The 21,878-nt window shown below is 40.0% G+C and overlaps 2 protein-coding genes across 3 annotated transcripts; both read left to right on the top strand.

The window, feature by feature from the left end:
• The first annotated feature begins 1,711 nt into the window (after positions 1-1,711).
• On the top strand, positions 1,712-11,360 carry LOC133397319 (gastrula zinc finger protein XlCGF57.1-like). 2 transcript variants are annotated; one of them, XM_061668048.1, is made up of 3 exons: positions 1,712-1,801; positions 2,417-2,571; positions 7,492-11,360. In XM_061668048.1, exons 2-3 carry the CDS (start codon positions 2,445-2,447, stop codon positions 9,042-9,044), a joined length of 1,680 nt encoding a protein of 559 aa, XP_061524032.1. In that variant the 5' UTR covers positions 1,712-1,801; positions 2,417-2,444; the 3' UTR covers positions 9,045-11,360. The 2 variants fall into 2 exon arrangements, with proteins under 2 accessions (XP_061524032.1, XP_061524031.1); XM_061668047.1 differs by having other exon boundaries at positions 1,718-1,801; positions 2,415-2,567.
• A 5,051-nt stretch (positions 11,361-16,411) lies between these two features.
• On the top strand, positions 16,412-17,158 carry LOC133397507 (gastrula zinc finger protein XlCGF49.1-like). The gene has a single exon (XM_061668469.1). It carries the CDS (start codon positions 16,412-16,414, stop codon positions 17,156-17,158), a length of 747 nt encoding a protein of 248 aa, XP_061524453.1.
• The last annotated feature ends 4,720 nt before the right edge of the window (positions 17,159-21,878 follow it).

Genomic DNA, 21,878 nt, shown 5'->3' on the forward strand with positions numbered 1-21,878 from the left:
TTACAAAATGCTGGCATTTTTGTGACTTGAGTTTATTGTCACATTTCTGTCGGGCCAATTATATATTACTCGTGCACTCACTGTAGTTGTCTTGCCACGCTGCACTATTTGCATATCTGTTGTCGACCGATACTGGCCACTCATGCCAGAGTAGCATCTGCTCCATTTGCACACGGATTGAGGAGTATCTGTAACATTTGCACCACCGACATTGTCCCAGATGATCGCACTACTCGTCACTTTAAACCGCATACACTCCTTGAAGTCTCGGCGCCCTTTGCACAATGGTCATTGCACCGGACTATTGCAATATTAGTAATTCGAACTGCTCTAAGTGCTAGAGGACTCTGCATGTTTTGCACAATTGTCAATTTTTTTTTTTTTTTTTTTTTACCGCCATTACCAGACAAATAGCAACCCTTTACTGCTCAGTGACTGTTTTTTCTTTTTGTCAATGTCTTTATGTCACAAAAGTTTTCTCTGTCAATTGACTGTTGTCGTACTAGGGCGGCTCCAACTACCGGAGACAAATTTCTTGTGTGTTTTTTGGACATACTTGGCGAATAAAGATGATTCTGATATCCACGATTCATGTTTTTCAAATCCACAAATTATTTGCATGTTTTTTTTCAGATCAACAAATATATCCACGATTCACGTTTTTTTTTTTCAAATCCACAAATATATCCACGATCCACACATTTTTCAAATCCACCAATTATTTGCACGTGTTTTTCAAATCCACAAATACATCTGTGATTTACATGTTGTTTTTTTAATGTTGTTTGTGCATTTATCATGACTTATCATTTGTAAATATTAAATTCTGCTTGTGAATTGTTGGTGCACTTCTGGATCAGCGGGCACGCGCTTTTATTTTTTTCGACAAACGTAGCGCAGTTTTCAACTTGAGAAGATTCACACCTGTGGGAAAGCCCTCCCTCCATCCGATAGGCGGCAATGTTGCTGTCTCTGTTGATGACTTGACTGCAAGTCATTTTTGTAGGAATCCCACAGTCTATGGTCCGACCCTGCTGAAACTGACCATGGCTGAACAAGGTGCACAACCGGCAGCCCCCAAAATACGTGTAAATTGCAGCTCTATTTGTGAATTTGAATAACACGTGCAAATAATTTGTGGATTTGAAAAACAGACATGTGAATCGCAGATATATTTGTGGATTAAAAAGAACAAAAACGTGTCAATCGCGGATATTATTTGTGGATTGTAAAAACACGTGTCAATTGCGGATATACAGTATTTGTGGAACTGAAAAACACAAAAGGAAATAATTTTGAGACATATGTCTCCCCATACATAGCAACAGTAAACTATGGCGCCTGTCGTGTGATGTTCTGGGGCTGTTTTGATGCTTCAAGACCTGGAAGACTCGCTTTGAGCCATGAATTCTGCTGTTTACCAAAAAAATCCTGAAGGAGAATGTTTATGACCTCTAGCTGAAACAAACTTGGATTCTGCAGGTGGACAATGATCCAAAAGACACCAGTAAGTCCACCTCATAATGGCTGAAGAAAAACAAAATGTAAGACTTTGGAGTGGCATAATCAAAGACCTGACCTAAATCATCTCAGTGTCATGTATTGCCTTCTATGGGAACGAAGACCTTTCCAACATGGCCGCCAGTAGGCACGTTAGTTAGCAGGGCTGCTACAGCGAACTGGCGTATCTAGTCTTCATATCTATGGACGACACTCGTCTCAGTGGCAACCACACGCGCTTCCATGTGCTGCACTACAAAATGTCCTGAATTTGTAGTGAACGTGCCGAATCCTCGTCACGGTAAGTCCATTACTACCTTACGAGCCTAAAACATCATTCGTTCTATCTTCGTGTCGGGTTGAAGTCGTCTCGGTTCACGTCGAAGCGTCTCGGCCTAGTTTAGCTTAGCATGGTAACAAAGAGACGCGTTTGGGATGAACACTTGGCAAAACAGAGATCAATTGTGAACGTAAAGTGTTCTTTTTCCGGCACCGACTAGTCAGGAGTGTGGACCAGAATACCTAATACTCACGGTTAAATGTGGATTTTTTTTTTAACAACAAACAGATTCTCTCTATCGACTCTGTTTATCTGAGATACTGAAAATAATATCCTGTAACACTTATTTCATATCTGCTCTTGTAGAATAATGTTTCAACAAAATCTCGTCTCCTGAGGTCGCAAATTAGTTGTCTTCTTCCTGTCTCGTATTTCTTACAATGCATAATTACACATTCTACTGTTTCCTCCTTTTGACTTTGCAATGTAAACCAATGTACTCCCCCTCCCCATTTTTTCCTTCTTCTTCTTCTACTAATGTACTGTTTAACCCACAATGTCCAAATCTTAATCTTGATCTAATTATTTCACGTCCGATTTTTTTTCACTTGCCTTTCTCATCCCTCCAACGTAGAGCGAAAAGTGTTGCGATTGTCGTGTGAAAATGGGTGGAAGGAGGACACCAGAGTACGAGGAGGAACTTTGTGGCCCAAAAGAGGAGAAGGAGCCACAAGGTCAACTACTGGACGCTGTGTTCAATCTGCACCCTCGAATTGTCCTCTGCAGAGTGGGTGGGTTCACTTCTCTCTCACTCGTTTAGAAAATACATTCTAATTTTAATATTACTCCTGCGTTTATTTACGAGCACTGTGTGACATTCCATACTGTATAGTACAACAATATTATGTTTTTTTTCCTCAGTTGCTTTGGTCCATTTCTCAGAGCAGAATTTAAATACTCAAAAGTACTTGTTGAATTTTCATATAATTGTGTCACTTGTTCTCATCCTGAAAGCAGTTTTTCATTTGAATTATTCTTATTTTTTTTTTTTTTTTTACAAATTGCAAATGCTTTGGTACATCCATACAACTGATTATGTACAGTTACCTACATTATCGATTGTCTGTCGTGTTGATCAAAAATGTTCTATAGTCTCACTCCCCACAACAACAACATTAAGGCATTAGTTGATCATTCAAGTCTTGACATGTAAAATGGTTGCACAAGTTGTCATAATATGTCAAGCGTATTTCCATACATTTCCATTCCATTCTATAACTGGAAATGAGTTTTTCCACATCTCTGTGGAGATATTTTGGCCCACTCTTCCTTGCAGAATTATTTGAATTCAGCAAAAAATGGAGGGTTTTTGAGCACGAACAGGCCTTTTAAGGTCATGCCACTGCATTTCAGTTGGATTTAAGTCGGGACTTAGACTCGGCCACTGAAAAATAATTTTTAAATATTTTTTAAAAATGTATTCTACTCTCATCCGTACAGCTTGACTTGCTGGTGTGCTTTGAATCGTTATATCCTTCTGCAGAACCCAAGTGTGCTTCAGCTTGAGGTCACAAACTCATCGCTGTCTTTCCCTTCATGTATTGCATGGACATGGTCCCTCAACAAATTACAATGCAAGCAGGAAAAGTGTGAATGTGAACCTTGTCAAACCTCTTGTCATCAGTCTTTCACATTCACTCAGTGTAAAATACAATTTAAAATAATTGGCATCGGAATTTAAGATGCAGTTTACATGCTTAAGAACATCCCTTTAGAGTGCATGGTTATATTGACAACATGACTTAAGCAATTTGATCCGTCGACAATGAATGAGACAAAGACTTGCCACTATGATGGCACTGACATGTTAATTGACACATTTACTTTTGAGGGGTGAACTAATGATTTTGAGCAAGAGACTGACTTTTGCAAGTATTTCATGGTGTTATTTATACTAGTTGTACAAATTGTTATGAGAAATGCACTTACTGTTTTGCAAATTTCAATTTGGATCTGCGAAATGTGCTAAGGCAACTGGGAAACCTTTTTCTGTTGACATTTTTATTTCAGTCCTTCAATTTTCCTGACTTTATCAAAATATGCTTATTATTGTTTTAGCAACAATAGTAGATACAGGACTTATGAATATCATGCAAGAGAAAACATTTGTACAAGAAGCACAATCCACAAAATAGAATTCCCCTGCGAAATGTTATTAATCATCGCCTCCATGGCGGCCAATAAGCTACAATTCTGACCTGATCATGAATGGAGGACGAGGAGTAATTAACAGGACGATACGGCTCAGCCATGCTAAACCGGCGCAGTTAAATTTCACAACGCAAACACCGGAATAAGTGATTGAAAAGCTATAAAAAGCAAGGTAACAAGTGTGTATGTCTATAGAGAAAATAAAATACGCAGCCACCACAGGACGGTCCGAAAACCGGATATTAATCAAAAAGGTATCACATATTTCAGCCAAGAGGAGGGACAGCTAAAATTAAGTCTATTAATGGATAGTATATTAAATATTTTATATCAGCAATGTTTTATATATACTTTTTTTTTTTTTTGCACACATGCTTAGGTTTAAAAAAATGTTTTGCCAGCGATATCTTTGAGTAGTATTTGTACAATGCAATGTACTGTGTCAATTTTTTATTATTTTTTCACACATTCTCCAAAACAGTTACATAGTACACATTTGTATCACTAGACATACTGTACATAAGTACATGTCTTCACCTTAATGAGCACCTACACAATCACAAGTGTAAATATACAGGTGTATTTTAAGTTAAACAGACTTTTCCCCAAAATTTTAATATCATGGAAAAGTTTATTTATTTCCAAAATTCCATTCAAAACGTTAATCTTACATACATTCAGGGCCCACAATTTAAATAATTTCAAGTATTTATTTGTTCATTTATCATAATTTGGGCTTCAGCAGAAGGAATCATGAAGTCCTCTAAAACATTCTGGTAGACTGTTGGGGTGACCTTGGATTTAAGAAAGCAGTTTACCAACACCTGCACTGGACATTGCACCCCAAATCATGACTCACTGTGGATATTTCACACTGGACCTCAAGCAGCTTAGGTTCTGTTCTTCACCAGTCTTCCTTCAAACCCTTGAACCTTTACTTTCATCAAAAAACAGGACTTTGGAGGACTGGCCAACAGTCCAGTCCTTCTTTTCCTTGGCCCAGTTGGGACGCTTCCTCCGTTGGCTCAGGCTCAGAAGTGGCTTGACCCGAGGAACCCGACAGTTGTAGCCCATCTCCCGGATGCGTCTGAATGTTGTGGTTTTGGAAGCTGTGACTCCCACCTCATTCCACTCTTGCGAGATTCTTGACTCTTCTCTATTTGATAGTCTGCTAATCCACTTTTGCTGGTGCATCTTCTCCTGCCAGATTTTGTCTTTCCATTGATATACTTGGACACAGCACTCTGTGAACAGCCCGCCTCTTTAGCTATGAACTTGTGGCTTCTCCATCCTATGGAGGGTATCAATGATGGTCTGCATGCAGTCCTCCCCATATTGAACCCAACTGAAGCAATTTAATGACACCTGGTGAAACCTGTGCAGGTGCTTTGAGTTTAGGAGGTGATGAGTGTGTGACACTCAGTTGTAAAATGTGCAAAATGTGTTCTTCTGTGAGTTCTTCACAGTATTAAATTTTTTTTGAATGCCCGATTTCGTGGATTTTATGAGCCGGAAACCCAAATTATGTAAAAAATAAACAAATTAATACATGAAATTGTTTAAATTGTGGGCCTTGAATCTATAATCTATGAAAGTTTAACTTTTTGAACGGAATTATGGAAATAAATTAACTTTTCCATGATATTCTAATTGTTTTGGAGCGATTGCTCAGTCATTCACAAGCAAAGATGGGGCGAAGTTCACTTCTTTGAACAAGTGCGTGAGAAATTAGTCGAACAGTTTAAGGACAATGTTCCTCAACGTACAATTGCAAGGAATTTAGGGATTTCATCATCTACGGTCCATGATGTCATCAAAAGGTTCAGAGAATCTGGAGAAATCAGTGCGTGTAAGCGGCAAGGCCAAAAAGCAACATTGAATGCCCGTGACCTTCGATCCCTCAGGCGGCGCTGCATCAAAAACCGACATCAATGTGGAAAGGATATCACCACATGCGCTCAGGAACACTTCAGAAAATATCACTGCAACATTTACACACTTATGTCATTGCCGGTTTAAGCTTAATCTTTTAGGTATCATTCAGTGAAGACTTTATTTAAAAAATAAAAAACGGTAACTGAACTCTTCAGGATTGAAATGTATTTCAGGAAAAAAATTGTTTGTAAAAAAAAAAAAAAAAAAAAAAAAAAAAAAAGGTTTGTATAAAAATGAATAACAGGCACATCAAAATCAGAATTCCTCAGAGTTTCATATCGGTTCGTTAGCAGCAGAAAGATCATTTGGTTTACTATTCTTTGATTACTGTCAAATTTACTATTTGACTGCAGCATTCTTAGCAGAAATGTTTGTTTTGCATTTCAGCAATCAGACATACAAATAACATAATGAAATATATAATATATATAAATAATGGGGGGAAAAAAAGTAATTTCTTCTCTCATAGAACAGTAGACAGACTTTTTTTTATCTCTTGGTATTTACTTCCCCTTTGAAACTTAAATTTAGAAGTGATGGGTCAAGTTTTTCAATTTCCTAACCAACTACTAAAGAATGTGTTGAACGCAGCCATGTTTTGCCACTCAGCCCGAGTGGCACCTCAGTGAGGGGGCGTTCCGGTGGGAATGTTGCGTTAGTGCATCCCCTAGATACTAACGAGCAGTCCCTTGTACTGCATTCACCTCGTGTCGAGCACGCGTCAATGCACCTGAACGCATCGGCAATGCCAGCTCGCGAGGCGGTTTGCTGGTCCTGCTTACAGACAGCACGAGAGCAACAGTTTCTGTACTGTAGTGGTTGTTATGTTCGCCTAAAGTCGATGATCCCCTTTTTTCCGTATCAAGCATGAATTAAATATTGATCGAACCGACGAGCACTAACTATATATAGAAAAATAAATACATAAAATTACAGTAATCAAATATTGTGTGTATATATGAGAGAAACACAATAATATTAATGAACTATGAGGATGATGAAAGCCGGCACGGTGGACAACTGGTTAGCACATCTGCCTCACAATTCTGAGGACCGGCCCTGCCTGTGTGGAGTTTGCATGTTCTCTCCTGTGCCTGGGTGGGTTTTCTCTGGGCACTCCGGTTTCCTCCCACATCCCAAAATCATGCGTGGTCGGTTGATTGAAGATTAAATTGCCCATAGGTGTGAATGTGAGTGGGAATGGTTGCCCGTTTATATGTGCCCTGCAATTGGCTGGCAACCGGTTCAGGGTGTACACCGCATGGCACATGAAGATAGCTGGGGTAGGCTCCAGCACGCCCGTGACCCTAATGAGGATAAGCGATAAAGAAAATGGATGGAGGAAGATGAAGTCACGTGACGTCATCTTTAGTTGCCCCGGCCCTGAAATAACACAGAGTTCTCATTTCTACAACTATTTTTCCCTCTTTGCGCCTAGCACCTCTGTTCTCGTCCCCTCGATGGGATTTCTGGTAGGAGGCGCCAACATGTAAACAGGATGAAGGAGAACGGTTGCAAATAAATGAGATTTGGCCCATGTGTGTTTGTCTTTCTGTGTCTTGCAGACATCAAGGAAGATCTTCATCCTGAGCAGCTGAAACCAGAGTCCCCTTACATCAAGGAGGAAGAGGAGGACGAAGAGGTTCATCATATAAAAGAGGAAGAAGAGCTGGCGCGCCCTCACATTAAAGATGAGAAAGCATTCTTCCACAGTAAAGAAGAAGAGCGGGAGGAAATCATCAAGTTTCCATCGACTGGTGTCCCTTTGAAGAGCGAAGATGAAGGTCAAAATGAGGAGAGCAGAGGACCGGAGCCTCCAAGCGGCTCAAGTCAAGACATGACAACAGAAGATGATGGAGACCACTGTGGAGTATCTCAAGCCGACGACCTCTTTGGTCCACCATCAGATAGTGACGATATGACGTCACACACTCCTCACACTGATGATGATGAGGAACAGTTTGAAGGTCACTCTGACAACAAACGCTCACATTTGAAACAACACATGAGAAAGCAAACTGGAGAAAAATGTTTTGACTGCTCAATGTGCAGTCAAAGATTCTCGAGGAAGGGAACCTTAAAAGGTCACACAAGAACACACACAGGTGAGAAACCTTTTGTCTGCTCAGTTTGTGGTAAAAAATTTGCTCAAAGAAAGAATTTGACAGCACATACAAAAACACACACTGGGGAGAAACCTTTTTCCTGCACAGTTTGTGGTCAGAAATTTTCTCAAAGACATCATTTGACAACTCATACAAGAACACACACTGGTGAGAAACCTTTTGCTTGCTCAGTTTGCGGTCGAAGATTTTCTCATAGTAGTCATTTAACAACTCACACAAGAACCCACACTGGAGAAAAACCTTTTGCCTGCTCAGTGTGTGGTCAAAGATTCTCCGCGAATGGAACCTTAAAAATTCACACAAGAACACACACTGGAGAGAAACCTTTTGCCTGCTCAGTTTGCAGTCAAAGATTCGCTCATAGCAGCCATTTAACAACGCACACACGAACCCACACTGGAGAGAAACCGTTTGCCTGCTCAATTTGCAGTCAGCGGTTCTCTCGGAAGGGAACCCTAAAATATCACACAAGAACACACACAGGTAAGAAGACTTTTTCCTGCTTAGTTTGTGGTCAAACATTTTCTCAAGTAACCAAGTTGATAAAACATACAAAAATACACCCTGGGGAGAAACCGTTTTCCTGCTCCGTTTGCGGTCGAAGATTCGCTCAAAGCAGTTATTTATCAACACACACAAGAACCCACACTGGAGAGAAACCTTTTGCCTGCTCAGTTTGTGGGCAAAGCTTCTCTGAGAATGGAACCTTAAAAGTTCACACAAGAACACACACGGGCGAGAAACCTTTTGCCTGCTCAGTTTGTGGTCGAAGATTTGCTCATCGCAGTCATTTAACAACACACACAAGAACCCACACAGGAGAGAAACCTTTTTCCTGCTCAGTTTGTAATCAACGATTCTCTCGGAAGGGAACCCTAAAATATCACACAAGAACACACAGAGGTCAGAAAGCTTTTTCCTGTTCAGTTTGTGGTCAAACATTTGCTCAAAGAATACATTTGACAACGCACACAAGAACACACACTGGGTAAAAACAATGTGTCTGCTCAGTTCGTAATTAAAGATTCTCTGAGAAGGGATCCTGAAAAAAAAAATCACACAAGAATACATGCTGGGGGGAGACAAACCTTTTTCCTCCTCAGTATGTGGTCAAAGATTTTCTTGGGAGGATAGGTTTAAAAGACACAAGTGTGTTGGTGAGAAAAAGCAATGCTCAAGGAAGATTTTGCCTTTAATCTGAGCAGGCTTCATGAATTCTTGCACCAAGGCTCGATCGGACAGCTCTAGCTCGATCATGTGCAATGTCTGCAAAGACAACCAAAATAGTACAGTTTCGATCGATTCAATGTCCTGAGAATGAATTGACCTGATCACATCTGGACAACACATTGCCACTCCTACTAGCCACTCTGCCAGGTTGAATGTTGTACACAGTATGTAAATTTAATTGTAGTTTCTAGCAAACGGCGTCTGATATAATAAACCAGGCCCATTTAACTACTGGCCCATTTGAAATTTGAGATGAGCTGCCAGACTTTCATATTTTACTTTGGTGTAACGGTGATCATTAAAAAAAATGGCAATACAAAAGTGCATATGATGACAAGTTTGTCCAAGTGGACTAGCCGTAAATTGCTGCTTGTGCATGTCCACAAAGGATCTATACTGACCCACACTAAAATCCAAACATCAGGAAACACACTAAGCATGAACAGACGACAGCACTACAAACGTTTGTAAACAAGACGGGCTTCAAAATGTCTCTCTCAAAGCCGCATAAATGCAAAGTGGATCTTGAAAAACCGGCAATTCGAGACCCAGTGGGCTGACAAGTATTTATTTTGTCTGCCATGTCCAACAAGCATTAAAGCAGTGTGTTTACTGTGCAATGAGAACATTGATGTGATGAAGGAATATACAGTAGTGTGAAGCGGCACCACTGCACGACTTGTCTCAAATTTCTTCGCTCGTGGAATTAACGTCCAAACGGAGTCAGGTGGTAATTGGTCGCTTTTTGTGCAGAGCAAGATAGAGCCGCGACAGCATCCCCGCGTGTATCATGGAATCTAACCATGTACAGTCATTGATGGAGTGATTGTTGACAACAAAACAAAGCAGCTTGTTACTCAAGCTATTAAAAAAATTGCTCTCTCTGACACAACAACTCTTTGCAGAGTGGAACTAAATGCAAACGATGTTTCAGGAAAGCTTGCACAAGACCTGGGAAAAGCTGAATTTTTGTCTTGCTGTGGACGAATCAACTTATTGGACAAACATGGCCCAGCTAAAGTGTCATGCTAAAATGCAGGTTGTTTATTTTTCTATCCTACAGTATTCAATTTTCTATTTGAAAAAAGACTCACAAGTCTGATATGTGTGGTGGTTCTTTAAAAGTAGATCACCTGGGAGGCATGTTGAAAGTAAGTAAAAGTGGAAACTACTTAAGGAAACACAAACAGGTCTGAGGAGTTCCTGTTTTATATGGCTGAGGCCAAAAGAAAAAAAAGGAAAGAAGTTTATTAAAGGCTTAATTTCATATAAAAGGAGCACAACCTTACACACCTTATCTGAGTGGAAAATTTAATAATGACCTGTAGAGTTCAACATTTATGTAGTCTTGTTTTAAGTGTGCACAGGGGTCATTAACATCTAAAAGGGTTGTAGATCTAGTACTTAAGCTATATTTAATTATATTATTTACATCATTTACATCTAGAAAGGTTGTATTGCTAGTGCTTTAATCTCGCTTGAATCATATTAAACCTATTTATCCAACACAAAATTGGGTCTTGTGAAATGCTGAGTAGCTCGTAACTCTGGGAAACCACTTGCCACAGTGGCTGGTGAGCAACGTGTTCATCTCAAGCCCTGGACCTGATGAAAGAGAATATTCACATCAGCATGATGTTTAATCTTGAAACTTATGAATGTGGCTCTGATTTTAAATCTACATTCTATATGTACCCTCATAACGTCTTCTTGTGAACCAGTGTTTACAATGAGCACTCCTGCTTAAACACTTTTCAGCATTTCATCTGCTTTGTCCAATGTTTTTGTGATGTGCATATCAAACAAGCAAATGATTGCTTGAAATGAACTGTGAGGAAACTGACTCTGTCGGTAAGATGGAAAACTGCGTTTTGTAATGTAATATATTATGTAATATATCACACTGTACAGTTTCTCATCTATGTATTTGTATTTGCTTTTATTTGGCTTTGTTTTACTGTTGTTTCTGCTCCCACGTCAGCCTTGCAAATGAGAATCTGTTCCCAATTGCTTTGCCGCAGTTGTTTGTAGATATTGTATATTGCTTGTTTGCCAATAAAGTTCTCTTTGTTCGACAAGCTTGGATCAGTTGGAGTCTTCAATAGCACCTTCACAATCGGGAGTAAGACAGGCTTGTCGGGGGGCTCCAGTTTCAAACGGGGTAGTTGAAACGAACCGTCTGGGCAGATGCGATGTTGTGTCATCCAGAATGTAGTTTTTATTAATGTGTAAGTACAAATAGGTGGGGTTAGGTGTCCTCCATGAGAAAAAGAGACAGTTTAAATGTAGAGAAAATGTGGGAAATTAAGAAAATACGTGACGTGAAGAAAAGAAAAAAAACCAAACATCTTTAAAGAACTTTAAAAATAAAATCATGGAAAGAATTTCCACAGTATTTTTTAAAGCATTCAAGGAGATTGTTCTCATAGTGTCATGGGTAGTAATTAGTTACTTCATCTGGGCAAAGTGTATAAGAACTGACAAACAAACTTCTATATTGATTGATTTCACTTTTACGGCAACATTTTAGACATAGCGCGCATCAATTTTGGATCGTCCACCGGAAGTGACATGATTTGTGTGCCAGCAGCCAATAGAAGTTCGTTCGACATAGAAGAGGGTCCAGAGAGTAATTATGCTTTACTGCATAGCAAAATATGTGCAGGTTACTGTACTTAGGGAGGTAATGGCTCGCTAAGCGCTGTCGAGCTTCCGGTAAGGACAAGCAAGCCCGTGTCTGGACTGACGAGTGAGGATATTACCCACGAGGATTATGAACACATTCGTCAATTTGAGATGGGGCACAACATCGCAATTACACTGCACAAAACCTGTGCTGTCTAAAGCTAACAGGTGGAGAGGGTACGTATTTTGTAACAAAAAAATAACTCATTTATTGTTATACTTCACTAACTGTCTGTGGTAGTAATCTTAAAGTAGCATAAAATGTATATATTGTTTTGCCTCTGTAAAGGGTATCCATTCATGAACTGCACAGACAGTGTTTTGTTTTACAATTGAGACAGTGCGGTGAGAGGTGTGTGCAGCTCCCAATAGGTCAGTACAAACAATATCTGCAAACAGAAAGCTAGCATAGTAGGAATTAATAGGATTTGTGTCATATCCTTTTTAAAACATCCATCCATCCATCCATTTTCTGAGCCGCTTCTCCTCACTAGGGTGGTGGGTATGCTGCAGCCTATCCCAGCTATCATCGGGCAGGAGGTGGGGTACACCCCGAACTGGTTGCCAGCCAATCGCAGGGCACATCCAAACAAACAACCATTCGCACTCACATTCACACCGACGGGAAATTTAGAGTTGTCAATTCATGCATGTTTTTGGGATGTGGGAGGAAACCGGAGTGCCCGGAGAAAACCCACGCAGGCACGGGGAGAACATGCAAACTCCACACAGGCAGGGCCGGGGATTGGACCCGGGTCCTCAGAACTGTGAGGCAGACGCTCTAACCAGTCAACCACCGTTCCGCCGGATCCCCTGGGTCTCCGCAGAGATTTAAAAAAATATATATTTTAACACAAATTCAGCAATCTGGAAGACTGAAGAGTCCAATAAGGCAACATTTTCTTCACGCAATAAACATTTATTTACACCATTCAAGTACATGTTGATGGACAAATTTAAGACTAAAATTGAATTTGCCTCATTGCTTTTGCTTTATTGTTCTGGCCTCCAACTTGAGCCAGGCCCATCTCACCTGCACCTGATGCCTGCTTCAAGCTGTGCCACATGAATAGCATCCTTCTCTTTAAGCACTCTCATAATGTACCGGAGTACCGGGAGAAAACCCATGCATGCACAGGGAGAACATGCAAATTATACACAGGTGTGGCCGGATTTGAACCCGCGTCCGCAGAACTGTGAGGCAGATGGCCGAACCAGTCGTGCACCGTGCCGCTAAATCGGACATGTCAAACAATTATATCAAGATTAAGAGTCGGATATTCTGTTTTAAACCTCTGTTTCCCAACGAGTGGTACAGAAGCACATTGCAGGAAACAGGCTTGGACAGGTGTCACAGAATCCATGTACCGGCGTGATGTATTCAGGATTTTTTTAAAAAATTGGATTATGTCGCAGGATTACATTTTTAATGTGGGGGGAGAGAGGCTGGCTGTTGATTTGAGCACCATCCCACGTTCCCACTCGTGGGCTGAGCAACCATGTCAGGAGTTTAACAGAGCAGCAAGTGGGCTAAACGGTGACCAGATACTGCAGCCAATAGTTTATTTTTCTTGCAACTAAGCAATTGTTTCAAATGTCTTTCAATCCCTCCATCCAGCTCATCCAGTCATATCTGCAGCACGGTGAACAAGTGTTTAGCATGTCTGCCTAAAGGTTCTGAAGTTGTGGATTTGTATTCTGGGTTCTCCAGCTTCCTCCCGCATTACAAAACCATGCATATTAAACGTTCATAGGCCCGGAAAGACCAGACAGATATATTGTGCTGATATTTCATTTCTTTTGTCATTTTTGTTTAGTACATTTGATATTGGAGTAATTAAAAGTAATCAAGTTACATGACTATAATATTATGGTACTCAGATTACATGACTTTTTTTAAACAGGCCTGAGATTTAAATGTTCAAATTAAGGAGATTCAATAAAATTATTTTCATTCCATAACCAGTTGCGGTAAGTTTGGTACTTTTGGAGACTCATCAAATATGTATGAGAGAGGGGGGTACTCATGGTATGACAAAAATATTCAGCACAAAAAAATGGTTGGGAACCACTGGGTTAAACAGTGCGTTAGTTAAAATGTCAAAGCACCAAAATCAACTAGAGGAAACATATATGTATTATAAGAGATATGAGACAGAAAGACGACAATTCATTTGTGACCTCTGGAGATATAGACATGCAACAAAGGGATTCAGAAAATAAGTGTTATATAAGGGATTTTATTTCAGTATCGCAGAAAACCAAAACCGATGGAGAGAATTTCGTTGTTGTTATTGCATTTGAGAGTTGTCCAATTAGGCACTGTACAGACTGGAGCCGTGGCCCCGGGAGTGGGTCTGTCATTTTCTCGTGCATGCGCATTTATGCCACAAGGAGGCGCTGGAAATAGTGGCGGAAGAGGAGGCTTTCGTCGGCTGGCCCTCATTTGCCAGCAACTGGGTCTTCTAATATAAGGAAACAAAAGCAGAGCGAAGAGACCAGAAAGGCCAAACAGAGACGCAAGAAGTCGACTCAAAGTACAGTCTTGAACGTCCATATAAGGTCGTGGTTTGGCGTGCAGATGCAACCTATTCTATAGGCCATTGAGACCGCCCGACGCGATGCGGACGTGATCTGGCGGTCCATTGGACATCGGATGTTTACTGTGGGGAATCTGACAGAAACGCATTGGACCTACTATTTGAGAGGTGGCTGGCATCAACTCAGACTCCCCGAGGAACTTGGACACAGGAGCGATGTGGCTTCATTTCTGCTCGATGGGTGAGTCTATTATCACATGCTTGTATTTGTAATCGATTGTGCATTGCCCAAAAATATAACCGGTCGCGTTAGTGTTATACAGTCTGGGTCGTGTGCGGGCACAGCATTTACAGGACACTTCTGTGAGTCTTTATGCATGTAAAACGGTGTACTAAGACGAATACTAAGAAACCACAGCGGAAGCTTAAAAACTCCACTGTGACAGTAAAACTGTTCTGGTATAAAAGGGATACAGATTTTCCATTCTGCTTGACCCAACAGCCGAACAGGACCAAAAAAAATAATTGTTGCAAACTCAACTCAACAGAGGCCACGGTGAGTTTTACTTCAATTACGGCTATCTCAGCAAATAATACTGTACAAATATGTATATTGTAGTTAGAAACATTCATGCTTCATGGCATTACAGAGTAAATACACTTTTTTAGAATTTGTCAGTGACGTCAGGTCTATTTGTAGTAATTGTGATTTCTTGTGCGTTTTTCAAAATCTGTTTAAAAAAAACAACCAAAAAAAACGTTTTTTTAATTTAGGCTTGTTTAGTTACTCTGTAATCATTGTTAACAAATTATGGCTTTGTAATCGTAGTTAATTATGGCTTCAATATTTATTTTATATAATATATTCTATGATGAAGTGTTGAGACCAGTGATGCTTTTCATCAATATGGGACTATTAAAGCAGTTAAATTGGAAAACTATTGTTGTATCAAATGTTGAAAATGTTCTTATCAATTTCAATAAAAGTGTTGAGATGATTCACGTGTTTTTAATAATAATCATTACGAAAGATCTTAACGGTATATGGACATGTAGCTCAGGAAATTGCTTCCTGGAAGTAAATTTAAAAAATAAGGCGCAAATGTCCTTATCAAAATATGTGATTACTCTAAACTCAATCAGCTTGTGTAAAGCAAGACATTATGGTGGTTAGATTTGTGAAATTGGCTTTCCATTGTTATAAATATTGGATCTATTCTTTCTGATGTCCACACAATAAAAGCCGTTTAAACAAGTATTTCAAAAAATTACCTCATTCCCATCAACAGAAATTAATAAATACAATATGGTACTTTATTTTTTTTCAGTTTTCATTCTTGTACACATACATTTATACGCAGGGGTTTGTGTCATGGGCCACATAGTTACGATTTCCCTCAGATGGTTCTGACTGGAAATAAATGTTTGGCTCATCATATTACCTATACATACACAACAAATTTATAGATAACTCGTTTGGGAAAGCAGAAGTCAATCGTTGGTTCAAGTTCCTGTAAAAATTGGTTTGGTAACAATCCTTCTGTGACAGCTCAACATTTTTTACATATGACAATTGGGAAGTTTTGGTACAATTTTGACCAAGATTCAGAGTCGCTGACACAGTTTGATTTCACCTGTGATTTACAGTTTACAAAAACATGTTTGTGTGTGAATGTGTGCATACAAATCATGTGACTATTATACAATGCATAGCGTACCTACTTACTTGTCTCCTACCTAGAAATGTACTCGGCCAGGGGTTGCGGTCAGCCAGGGTCACCAATAACCATGCTCTCAGGAACTCTGAACAACAAAGGATGCAAATTCAACGGCCATTGCCAAAATGCAAGTGTTCCCCAACCTTTTTTTGCATTTTGCAACCTTTTTTACATTTGAAACTACATATGGGAATACACACTGGTGAGAAGCATTTTGCCTGCTCAGATTGTAGTAAAAGATTCTCTCGTAACGAACACTTGAGAAGTCGTATAAGAACCCACACTGGAGAGAAACCTTTTGCCTGCTCAGATAGCGGTCAAAGATTCACTCAAAAGGGAAGCTTGAAAATACACACACGAGCCCACACCAGTGAGAAGCCATTCGCCTGTTCAGATTGTAGTAAAAGATTCTCGAGTAAGAAACAGTTGAGAAGTCATGTAAGAACCCGCACTGGAGAGAAACCTTTTGCCTGCTCAGATTGCGGTCAAAGATTCACACACAAGGGAAACTTGAAAATACACACACGAGCCCACACGGGTGAGAAACCTTTTTCCTGCTCAGTTTGTGGTCAAATATTCTCCCAGAAGCAAAACTTAAAATTACACACACGAGCTCACACTGGTGTGAAACCTTTTGTTTGCCGAGTTTGTGGTAAAAAATTCACTCAGAAGGGAGGCTTAAAATTACACACAAGAAACCACACTGGTGAGAGACCTTTTCCCTGCACAGTTTGCGGTAAAATATTCACTCACAAAGGACACTTAAAATTACACACAAGAACACATACTGGTCAGAAACCTTTTGCCTGCTCAGTTTGTAGTCAAAGATTCACAATGAAGGGAAGCTTAAAAAAAAACACACAATACATACTGGTGAGAAACCTTTTGCCTGCTCAGTTTGTGGTCAAAGATTCAGTCAGAAGGAACACTTAAGAAGTCATACAGTAACCCACACTGGTGAGAAACCTTTTGCCTGTTCTGTTTGTGGTCAAAGGTTCTCCTTCATGGGAAGCTTAAAAAGACACTCAAGAACCCACACTGGTCAGAAACCCTTTGCGTGCGCCACTTGCTGTCGAAGATTCTCTTGTAAGGATAGGGCTGAGACACACAATGTGCCGGTGAGAATGGAGGTGATCAAGAAGGTTTCAATTTAAATGTTAGATGAGGTTTATTCGATTAGCTTTCATTCACAGAATCATTTCAGAAAACCAACAAAGGATTAAGCCAACCGAAAAGGCGTTATGCGAAGCCGTGGCTTATTATGCCTGCGCCGAGCTTTACAAGACAAAAAAAACATAGTTCAGCAAAAAAAAAAAAAAGAAAAAAGCCTGCAAAGCACCAACACAGATTTCAACTTTTTACAGAGTGAAATTAAATTAGTCGTCTTAAAAAGAACGCATTTTACCTAAACAAATAAGCATTGCACACATTTGTCCCGGATGTCAAACTCGTACGAAAGTTACAATATTTATGCAATTTCATTTGGTTATACCTGGGTCATATTTTTTCAGTACTTTTGTTTAAAATATACTTTTAAAACTTTAAGCGAACCACACATTTTTAGGTAATCGTCGTAGTCATTCCATAAAGTAACACCACTAACAGAGACGCGTCTGTTTTATATTGGTCCTCTTTTAGAATACCAGTTCCCCTCAGATCATAAGTCTTAATTTTGAACCAGCTTTTAAATACTATGGCAAAGTAAATTATTGCGTAATTTGAACATTATTTGTGAGGTTTTGAATTGTACATGTATTTAAATTGATAAAGCATTTGTTGGCTGTGTGTTCAGATTGATTATGATTCTTATAGCTCTTTTTGGTAACTTTAAAATAGGCTAAGTATTGGTTTTGTATGTGTTGGCCCATATCTCAACACCATAAATCATGTATGGAAGTAATCGTAAGCAGTAAAGTCTATATAATGATTTCATATTCAGAACATCCTTGATTTTACAGAAGATGGCAATGTTATTTGACATTGTTTTTTTTTATGTTGTCTGTATGTGGCTTCCAACAAAGCTTAGCATCAATTACCACTCCAAGAAGTGCTTTATTGGATACTCAGTCTTAATAGAATGTGATTTTCACCTAATGTTTAATTTGTTTATTTAGGCAAAAATGATAAACCTGGTTTTGTTTAAATTGTGTGATTATTTTATCAAACCAGTTCTTCAATGTGTTCAGTGCATTTTCCACTGTATTCAGAAGCTGTTTTCATTAGCAAATAAAAGACATTAGTACTTTTGAGACAGAATTCGATTAGGGGAGAAGGCTGCTCAAAATCTTAGAATGGTGCAACACAACGTTCACACAAAATAATATTGATTCTATGAAGTGGTATTGATAATTGCTTTCATCACAAACCACTCCAGACGTTTGATAAAGTGACACATCGTCCCACCCATGCTCACTTTAGCAAAATACAAAAACAAAACAAAACTCTCGACAACCAAAAAGGGGTTAATATTGGATGGAATCTGGCCCCAAACAATTGTGTAATTAACAGCTCGCCAACAACAAACTCAGTCGGTTGACCTTGAGGTCAACATTTTCACACGACACGATCACCCCATCGTTGGGTAATGACGCAAATACCGTCAACAGCGTCTGTGTGAAGTGGATGTTGGTACTGTTGGAGGTTGGGCAGTTTAGGTTCAATTAGAATTGGCGGACAGTTCTGATTAACCTTGTATCACATTTGCTGGTAGTCCATTAGGTGGGACTTGGGAAATGTCAATGAAGTGGAAAAGAACATAGCGCATGAAGTTCAAGTCGTAAAGAGGACGCAATCCAAAGCACGTAAAAAGGGCCCCAATTAAGGGCCGACAGATAAACCAAAGGCTTTGGTTTACCAAACATTTGCTCTGCTAGAGAAATGTGCTGCGTTTTGGTTAGAAGATGAGTCAACACAACACCAAAAGAAATTTATTTTCTGGACTGCTTATCCTCACAAGGGTCACAGGCGTGCTGGTCGCCTGCCATATATAAACAAACAACCATTCGCACTCAAGTTCACACCTATGGGCAATTTAGAGTCTTCAATCAACCTACTACGCATGTTTTTGGGATGTGAGAGGAAATCTGAGTAAGCAGAGAAATCCCACACAGGCGCAGGGAGAACTTGCAAACTCCACACAGGCGAGGCCGGATTTGAACACGAGTCCTCAGAACTGTGAGGCAGATGTGCCGCAAGAACATATCTTTATGAAATGTAGTTTGCAGCAGCCCCTTTTATTGAATATTTAATTAAATCTTAGAGGGGAAACTACGACAAAAAGAAAATAACACTAATGGTAAATGAAAAGGGAAGATAGGACATTGTGTGTGTTGCTGGACTAAAATTGAGCGTGAATAGGTTGCAACCTCTTCCTGCCTTTTTCATTGAGTCGTTGGTAACTCAGAGAGCTCACGCTTGGCTGGAAGCCCGATTTGTACTTTTATCAGCAACTTGTCTGATCGCGACCGACAGGAATGACGCCTTAGATCATGCGGGGGAATAAAGGATGACGCTCCGAGCAGATCGCTTTGTTGCAAAGCTATTGCGCAAAATGCCGGCCCATACATATGGTGAGATCCTCCCAGCCGCTTGCCAACTGATCGTCTCTCGACCAGGATTTGAGTGAATGGGATCCGGAGTCGTGATGAGTGAACTCCCGTTTGGATAGCCTGACGAGCTTCATCCCGAGCTTCCTCCGACGAAGATCGACGAAGTCAGACGGAGGCGAAACAAAGGTAACTCGTTTGCAGCTTGCATGAGCTACATGAAATTGTTTAAATTGTGGGCCTTGAATCTATAATCTATGAAAGTTTAACTTTTTGAACGGAATTATGGAAATAAATTAACTTTTCCATGATATTCAAATTGTTTTGGAGCAATTGCTCAGTCATTCACAAGCAAAGATGGGGCAAGGTTCACTTCTTTGTGAACAAGTGCGTGATAAAATAGTTGAACAGTTTAAGGACAATGTTCCTCAACGTACAATTGCAAGGAATTTAGGGATTTCATCATCTACGGTCCATGATGTCATCAAAAGGTTCAGAGAATCTGGAGAAATCACTGCATGTAAGCGGTAAGGCCGAAAAGCAACATTGAATGCCCGTGACCTTCGATCCCTCAGACGTTACTGCATCAAAAACCGACATCAATGTGGAAAGGATATCACCATGTGGGCTCAGGAACACTTCAGAAAACATCACAACAACTAAACTACAACACTTCATTTACACACTTATTTCATTCCCGGTTTAAGCTTGATCTTTTAGGTATAATTCAGTGAAGACTTTATTTAAAAATAAAAAACGGTAACTGAACTCTTCAGGATTGAAATGTATTTCAGGTAAAAAATTATGTTTGTAAAAAAAAAAAATAATAATAAAAAGTTTGTATAAAAATGAATAACAGGCACATCAAAATCAGAATTCATCATAGTTCCATATCGGTTAGTTAGCAGCAGAAAGATAATTTGGTTTACTAATTCTTTGATAACTGTCAAATTTACTCTTTGACTGTGCAGCATTCTTAGCAGAAATGTTTGTTTTGCATTTCAGCAATCAGACATACAAATAACATAATGAAAAAAAAGTAATTTCTTCTCTCATAGAACAATAGACAGACTTTTTTTTCTCTTGGTATTTACTTCCCCTTTGAAACTTTCGTGCATCCCCTAGATACTAACGAGCAGTCCCTTGTACTGCATTCACCTCGTGTCGAGCATGCGTCAATGCACCTGAACGCATCGGCAATGCCAGCTCGCGAGGCGGTTTGCTGGTCCTGCTTACAGACAGCACGAGAGCAACAGTTTCTATAGTGTAGTGGTTGTTATGTTCGCCTAAAGTCGATGATCCCCTTTTTCCTTATCAAGCATTAATTAAATATTGATCGAACCGACTAGCACTAGCTATATATAGAAAAATAAACACATAAAATTACAGTAATCAAATATTGTGTATATATGAGAGAAACACAATAATATTAATGAACTATGAGGATGAGGAAAGCCATCACGGTGGACAACTGGTTAGCGCATCTGCCTCACAATTCTGGGGACCGGCCCTGCCTGTGTGGAGTTTGCATGTTCTCTCCTGTGCCTGGGTGGGTTTTCTCTGGGCACTCCGGTTTCCTCCCACATCCCAAAAACATGCGTAGTCGGTTGATTGAAGACTAAATTGCCCATAGGTGTGAATGTGAGTGCGAATGGTTGTCTGTTTATATGTGCCCTGCGATTGGCTGGCAACCGGTTCAGGGTGTACACCGCATGGCACATGAAGATAGCTGGGGTAGGCTCCAGCACGCCCGTGACCCTAATGAGGATAAGCGATTAAGAAAATGGATAGATGGATGGAGGAAGATGAAGTCACGTGACGTAATCTTTAGTTGCCGCGGCCATGAAATAACACCGAGTTCTCATTTCTACAACTATTTTTTTCCCTCTTTGCGCCTAGCACCTCTGTTGTTCTCGTCCCCTCGATGGGATTTCTGGTAGGAGGCGCCAACATGTAAACAGGATGAAGGAGAACGGTTGCAAATAAATGAGATTTGGCCCATGTGTGTTTGTCTTTCTGTGTCTTGCAGACATCAATGAAGATCTTCATCCTGAGCAGCTGAAGCCAGAGTCCCCTTGCATCAAAGAGGAAGAGGAGGACCAAGAGTT

The sequence above is a fragment of the Phycodurus eques genome, chromosome 22, assembly GCF_024500275.1.
Source record: "Phycodurus eques isolate BA_2022a chromosome 22, UOR_Pequ_1.1, whole genome shotgun sequence".
Taxonomy (NCBI): Eukaryota; Metazoa; Chordata; class Actinopteri; order Syngnathiformes; family Syngnathidae; genus Phycodurus; species Phycodurus eques.

Coding starts and splice junctions, on each gene's coding strand:
- LOC133397507 (XM_061668469.1), top strand. CDS start 16,412: ATGGGAATACACACTGGTGAGAAGCATTTTGCCTGCTCAGATTGTAGT.
- LOC133397319 (XM_061668047.1), top strand. CDS start 1,744: ATGTGCTGCACTACAAAATGTCCTGAATTTGTAGTGAACGTGCCGAAT. Junction 1,802..2,414: donor CGTGCCGAATCCTCGTCACG/GTAAGTCCATTA, acceptor CCTCCAACGTAG/AGCGAAAAGTGTTGCGATTG. Junction 2,568..7,491: donor CTCGAATTGTCCTCTGCAGA/GTGGGTGGGTTC, acceptor TGTGTCTTGCAG/ACATCAAGGAAGATCTTCAT.